A 7,627-nucleotide genomic window follows, 5' to 3' on the forward strand; every position below is an offset into this window, starting at 1 on the left:
CTTCTTTTAAAATAAAGCCTGGAAAAGCAGCACTTCAATGCACAGAGTGAGGGTTTTATTCTCTGCTGTGGTTATGAAACTGCAATTAATACCAAAAATGCAGTTAGGTTAAGAATCAGGCACATTTTCATAAATTCATAGATTTTTAGGTCAGATGGGCCATTATGGTCCCCCAGGCCATGCTCCTATATTACACACCCTATAATATGGTGTCACCTAGCAGTTCCTGCACCCAGCCCAAGCCTAATCTTTCTAAGTGAGTAAGGAAGGATACAGATTTGTCCTGCCTGCCAATAGGACAGATACTCGAATGAGACAAGGCACCTGGAACAGATCTGTCTTCCAGCAGATCACATTGATGACACCAAGTCCCCTGTCCCTTTTAGTGTGCACCACAGGGAGATGGGATAGTCAGTCCCTCACAATCACCACCAGTCTTTGTCTCCCCTCCCTCCATCAATTCAAGCTGTGCAGAGCTGGATCACCTACTGTTTTACTGTGTCATAACCATCACAAGAGCTCGCTATATGGCTTCTTTGCAGTTTTTATGTCATATCTGCATTTCTCCACTCATAAAATGCGACTGCACCAATTTTTGTGATTGGGGGTCGGTCAGCTAATAGGGCTGTTTTGAGTTTCCCTGACAGACACTTTTAATCAAATCCTAACATATTCTAGCTTCAAAGAGGTTTTATTACTGCCCACTTGCTTGCTGAGTGCCGCTACCCTCCAGAAGCTGTATTCAGCTGCATTGAATTTAAATCCAAGATGCACCACTTTGCACCATAAAGGACTTGTTTTATACAGTTTTCCTGCTCAAGCCCTCCTCAATGCCCTCATTTTAACAGCTCTTTGTACTTTGCTTCCCTTCAGAAACCCCCCATCCTATTACTACTGACGGGAGAAAGGAACTATGATGGGCTATAAGAGGAAGAGGTAGGTGTGTGGGGAGAGGTCTGTGGTGGGGAGGATTGATTAGAGTTTTAGGTCTGTAATGTGGTGAGGCAAGAGGGTTGGCAGCGTGTGGATAAGAACTGGTCTGTGAGAGATTGAGGGAAGTCTGAGAAAGTGGACAGATAGATAATGATCATCTTATGGATCAGAGGGAAATTAGGATATGGGAGGACTAATCCAAAACACATAGAAATCAATAGGAATTGTCCAGCAGGCTTCAATGAGTTTTGAATTACATCTGCATTGAGCGATTCCTGCCCCACACTACTAGTGGCATAGTCCTGGCCTGTTTCCCACTTGGAACCAAGGGCATGAATCTGCTTCTCAGCAGTTGTCTCTAGAAGGGCCTTTGGTTTAGTTCCCAGGAAAGCAGTGGAATCACTCAGTGTCCACTGCAGTTTGTAGAACTTCTAGTATAAACTCACATTTATGAGGAGGGTAAAGCTCTGCCAAAATTAATCCATCAAGGCAAGTTAAAGGCAAAAGTGCCCCCAAATCCACAACACTATGGTGCTGCCTTTACAGTCCCCATAGTCTTCCCCCTAGTTATCTCAGGTTGGGCTTTCATGGTTTTCCCACCCTCGTGAAAATAAAGAGCCTCCTTTCCCTTTTTTCTTGCCATTTGCCCACAGGGTACAAGTAAGCCCTTCAGGAAGAAGGCAACAAATACAAGCATCCCCTACTGAATTCCAGCAAGATCACCAGCTCTGGAATTAATGTTTCACTCTGTAGGGTTAGGAGGAGAACAGCATTCAGGAGTGACAAGGGCAACAGGTGCTTTGTGTATCAGCTCATCAGCCAGAATACAGACAGACAAACCGGTAACCTGACTGACCAGCTGTCTGAGCATCTGGAGGACAAAATGCCAAACAATCTCATGTTAAGATTGGTAAAAGTAGCCAGGGAAGACTATGCAGGACTACCTTCACCTGCTATATGGCAAAAGGTACAGAGAAAAGAAAGCTCATGTGTCAGGATAAAGAAGCAACCTCCACAGAAATGCCAGCCACACAGAGGAATCTACAAGCCCCAGAGGGTGGGGTTGTTGGTTTTTAACCTTTTGGCAGACAGTGAATGGATGATAAATGAGATTTAACCTGAACTAGTATAGGTTATCTGACTGTTGTATATCATATTACATAGGTCAGCAGCTAGTGAACAATCCCAGAATACCAGAAACTCAAGGATGTGAACAGGAAAGAAGAGGCAAGAGAGAGACAGGGAGCAAAGGAAAGAAAAGGGTAGGGGAAGAATTCATGTGACAGAAAGAGGAAAGTAGTAGGGCAGGACAGGGCTGGCATAGTACAAGGAACGACCCAAATAGAAGAACAGAACAAGAAAAGCAAGGGACAAAAGGCAGAGGAGGCCAAAAGAGCGAGAGTTGAAAGAGAGACATAGGGAAGGCAAAGAAAAAGCAGAGGAAGACAGCTAGTGAGTATGGAGAAGGAAAAGTCTCAGGTTGATGCATGTTGCTAGCATCTGAACAGGTAGCACTGACACACGGAGCAGCAGCCTCCTGTGCCTCTGCTCCATTTGCTTGACTTACAGACCACCCCAGTGCCCAGCAAGCAAGAGAATGTGGATAACCATACCTCCAAAATCAGGTCTCAGGCGGACATCATATCCTTTCAGCAATTTGTCCACAATCTCTTTCACCACAGATATATTCCCAGTGGATTGGCTGAAACACAGAAAAGGTCCTGGTCATCATCTTTGCCACAGGAGACACACAGGAGTCCTGGTCAAAGGGCTAACACAAATGCTATCTCTTGTGTACACTGTTGAGTGTTTCTCTCTCTCTCTCTCTCTCTCTCTCTCTCTCTCACACACACACACACACACACACACACACACACTTTCCCTGTCTCACAAGCTGAACACATACACATATACTCTTCCTCTCACAAACACATTCTTCTGTCTCTTAGACACATTTGCTGTCACTAGTACATAAACATTCTCATTCTTGGTTTACTGCACATAGATATGGGAACAACAGGTCTGCTTGGGGACCCAGGCTGTTAGGATACCCACATAATCAGAAAATTCAAAGGGCCATCCCTGCAGGCAGTAACACGCTGAACTCTTCATTGAAATGGCCCTTTTGATACTCATTCTCTTTCTTATAAGGCACACGCATTTTCCAAATTGCTCACTCTTTCATGCACATACCTACTACAGATACATATCCTTCTTTCCTGAGAAAACGGAGATTCAGTTCCTCCCCCTCCCAACCAACACACACAGTTGTGTGCTCACATTCACCCTGTACAGACATTCAAGCTTTATTATGCACATGCAGGGCTTCCACACTGCATTCATGTACACTCAGTCTCTTAAACATACTACTGTGTTCACAAAACTACCCTCCTCAGTACATGTACGTATGCACAAGACTCCCACAAATGCAACCTCCCTCTTGCATCACACACTTACTGTCCAAGACAGTGTGCACCTTGATACTGTGCACGGTCCAAGACACTGTGAGTCCTAGATACAAACACAGACTCATCACACCTAGATAAACAGTTTGTTCCCCATTGCTCAATCCCCACAAATGCTATCTCCCTTCCCCATTCTGTGCACCCAAATGTTTGCTCATGTTATTTGCACTCAACATTGGAAAAAAACCCACCCTCTCCTACAAATATGATATGTATCTGATCTCTGGCCTTTAACAATAAATGTTTTACCATTGTATCAGAGCAGCTTCTAACGTGGTCTTAGCAATGCAGACACAGACAGAGTGAGGCAGAATTCATCTTTGCCTTAGTATGCTTGGATAATTATCTTTTTCCTATCAAGCCCTCTGTTTTGCATCTGGAGGCTGGGTGGTCTCCATCCTTATTGGTGTTCCAGTTTCTTCCAGTTATACAAGAGGGAGGGGTCTCCTGCTATAAATATTCCTGGAGGCTCACAAAGAGCCAGGGTGAAGAAGCTAGAGGCAAGAAGTAGCTAAAAATGAGTCTCCAGCTCAAACCCACCCACAGTGCCTGCTCTGTCCCCACTATTTTCTAGAGTCTAATAACATTCTTTGCAAACAGAGGTTAGGCTCCAAGTCCTTGGAAAAAGACACATCATCCTATCCACACTGCCTCCCACATTAAGCCAATTCAGGATGGAAAGCTACAACACAACACTACCCCTGCCAGCCAAGCTTCGTGTCTCACTGGACATGGGGATTTGTGCTGACATGTCCACATGCTTTGGAAAGGTGCACACACAAATGTTTATGTACTCCTCTGGTTGCAATCTTTATATATGGATTTCCAACATGAAGATGTGAGCCTGTATGTTTATGAGCACTCTTGAGTTAGTGTGTGTAGCTGCATGTGACATGGTCACAGATCTGCATATAGCTGGGCATCCCCAGATTCAGGTCCACATTTCAATTGATGTGGCTACATAAATTGTTGCCTGGATGGCTGAATATGGGGAAGAGTATGAATCTAGCTAAACTTGAATACTGACAATCTGGATATATAGATACATAGGTACATATATTTATATATGGTTACATGAGTTTGGGCATGCGCAGATGTATGCATTAAGTGAATGGATCTGAATAGAGGAACCAGGTACACTGAACAGTGTGTGCAAGTATTCTGTATCTGGATACATGAATGATGTGTGCATCGATGCATGTGTGAATGTAAGGCAAAACATTTCTGGGCATTAGAGTTTAGATCCATGGATAAACTGGTACATATTCTGGTGGATAAATGAATAATAAAACTGTTTTTGTTTGTTTTATTTGTAACTTAATATGAACTGTTTTATGGTACCTTGTACAGGCAAACATGGACAGATGGACAAAATGTTCCTTTTCATATGCAGTTTCTGTCTGAACATCCATATGTACTTTTTGTGGATATAGACAAGGACAACAAGCACACATGGATCCCTGTGTTTCTGTATGTGTATTTGTTCGTGTATGGTAATATTTGGAATTTGTGTCTGAATACACGTGCACAGTATCCATGGGTAGTTGAGTTCATAGGTTTAACATATCCATACAACAGTAAATGCACAATACAAAAAGCTCTTTTGTAAGGATATCAAAGGGATTAATTTAGCCCTACAATAAAAAGTGAAGTCAGAAAGTATCATTATTTCCATTTCACAGATAGAGAAACTGAGGCAAAGAGACTATTATATGCCTATAGTCATGCATGAAGCCCATGATAGAGTTTGAAATATAAATGTTGATGTCCTGTCCTCACCCATAAACTACAAGCAACTCCTACAGAAGTCAATGGGAGTTACTTGTATTCTGTAGAATCAAAAATAGGGCCAACATCTCTGTTGTGACTCTCAGGTCTGTGTCTGAACCATAAGGCCATCCTCCTACTGCTGAACCAACAGTTCCTGTAGTTACACCAGGAATTTATAAGTATTTGTATGTTAGCTTATAATCCTTGTGGACAAAAGTCTTTATGCATGACAGATCATATATACTGAATGTCTGAGTTGTCTCTTTGAATACTGCATATGTGAACCTTAGTGAGTGTACATGTATTTGGTATGTGTATGCATAGCCCGTGTGTGCGCGCATCATGGTGAATAATTAATGAGGGTGAATATGTATGTGTATACAAAAGTAAGTATAAGTTACTTGTCTGCATTTAGTTTCAAAGGTGCATGTATGGTATGTGTGTTCAGCATGTGCACAAGTCTGTAAGTGGGCAGATATAAACAAATGTTCATGAACATGTATGGGCAGGTGGTACGTACATGCACATGCCTGTGTGCACATCTGAATTTACAGTATGTGTAAACATAACTCTTTAGACATGCTTTCCATATCATTGGAGAATTGATATGAGGGGGTGGCATAGACCTGTGTGTATGCACATATGCTACTGTGTGTATATGTGCGTTGGCATGAAAATAGAAACATAAACCTCTGTATATACGTATCTGTATTTGTGAACATGGGTCTCTATGTGTTTGCTTGTAACAAAATGTTAGATAAACATGGATGTGTAAGTACATATACATGTATATTCATGCACTGACACTAATAGAGGGAGCACAGGTTGTAAATACACCTGCACTTCTGTGTGACCTGATGGTGAGGGGAGCACATATACATTTTACTTCTGCACATATGCTGCAGGAAAATATATATACATATATGGAGAGATATACCTTGAACTTCCAGTATGGATGTGTGAGCATCTATAGATATATGCATCTCTGTATGCTCCAGTCATATCAGTGGTCATATTTGCACGTGAGTATGCCAGGCATTAATACGTATGCATCCATAGACACATGCCATGCCTATATATTATGGTGTGCATGTATAATGCATAGATGCATGTTTTGGACTGATAGAGGCATGGTTCATTTGCATGTGTACATGTCCTACATATGTCTGTACGCAGTGTGGATGTATGCACCGCATCTGTACTGCACATTACAGAGAAGAGCGTAGATGTAAATGAACACATGCATGGAGATGTCTGAGTGTGGTTGAATGTGCAGTGTGTGTATAGATGCAAGCAGGGCTATGCCAGGCTGTTTGCGTGGACGCATTGGCATGTGTGCACATCAGTGCCTAGGTTCAGTTCATCTTCACTCACTGGACACCATTATGTTTCCCAGCTTTAATGGTGTTTAATTTCTCCTAATCCAGTTTCGTGTAGTGACAGATCAGCTGCATGTGGGCTGAGAGGTGAGCTCCGTCTGCAGAAAGCTTGCTCCAGATTTCATGCATGAGCACCCATCCTCCCACTAAAATGCAATAGCCTAGGCAATAACACCGCCAGGCATCAGGAAAGCAAGTAAGGGGAAAGACCCCCCTCACACGCCAAAACAAGCCAGACACAGGCTTCCCCCTGCTCTTGTCCCTGAACCCAGGAAATGAGATCTTACCTTTGCGCAAAGCAGGCAAGACAAAGAGCTGCTATAGCAGAGACAATTCCACTCAATCTGTCTGCCTGGAATCTCCACATTTCCACAAACGCGATGGAAGAAAAAAAATTGGGAGGGGAGGGGAGGGGAGGGGAAGGGAGGATGGATCTTCTGAAATTCCCCTCCAAAAAAAAAGGAAAAAGAAAAAGAAAAGCCAAAAAATAAAATGAATAATTTCCTTAAAAGACCCACATGAATGAATAATAATTAAAAAAAAATATAGATATATATATGGGGGGAAAATAAATAAATATATATATATATATATATATATATATGGGGGAAAATATCCCCCCCCCTTCAGTGCCAGTCAAAGAATTTGCCTCTTCTTCCTTTCAGCATCCTCTCAACAAGAGACATCCTCTGGCAATGGAGAAAATCCCAAGAGAGAGAAAAATAAAGAGCTCCCAAAATGGACTAAGCAAAGTGTGGAATCAAATCTCACAGGTTAAAAAAAGAAAAAGGAAAAAAAAAAAACCCTTCGCCCCTGAACTCTCTCCACTTGGATTATTTTCCTCCCTGCTATTTTGCCATCCAGTTCTGCAGATGTTGCATGGCTCCTGCCATCCACCTTCAGAAGAAGAGGAGGAGGGGAAAGGGGGGGGGGGGAGGCACGAGGGAGGGGGAGACTTATCTAGCAATGCAATTTTATTCTGGATTTTACCTAGCCTTTGCTGCTCTTATTCCCCCTCCCCTTTTTTTCTTTTTCAAGGAAGATTTTCCAGCCTTAAGGTGCTATTTTGGTTTTATTTTA

The 7,627-nt window shown here is 42.5% G+C and overlaps 1 protein-coding gene across 2 annotated transcripts in view; it reads right to left on the bottom strand.

Moving 5' to 3' along the window:
• The window catches only part of GABRQ (gamma-aminobutyric acid type A receptor subunit theta), a 126,286-nt gene extending 119,372 nt beyond the window's left edge, over nucleotides 1–6,914 (bottom strand). For both annotated transcript variants that reach the window (XM_059733113.1, XM_006257840.3), the window contains exons 1-2: nucleotides 6,835–6,914; nucleotides 2,547–2,635 (exon numbers count right to left, since the gene is read on the bottom strand). In XM_059733113.1, coding sequence (XP_059589096.1) covers nucleotides 2,547–2,635; nucleotides 6,835–6,914 — 169 coding nt within the window. The remainder of the gene's footprint in view (nucleotides 1–2,546; nucleotides 2,636–6,834) is intronic.
• Between the last annotated feature and the right edge of the window lie 713 nt (nucleotides 6,915–7,627).

The sequence above is a fragment of the Alligator mississippiensis genome, chromosome 8, assembly GCF_030867095.1.
Source record: "Alligator mississippiensis isolate rAllMis1 chromosome 8, rAllMis1, whole genome shotgun sequence".
In the NCBI taxonomy this organism is placed as follows: domain Eukaryota; kingdom Metazoa; phylum Chordata; order Crocodylia; family Alligatoridae; genus Alligator; species Alligator mississippiensis.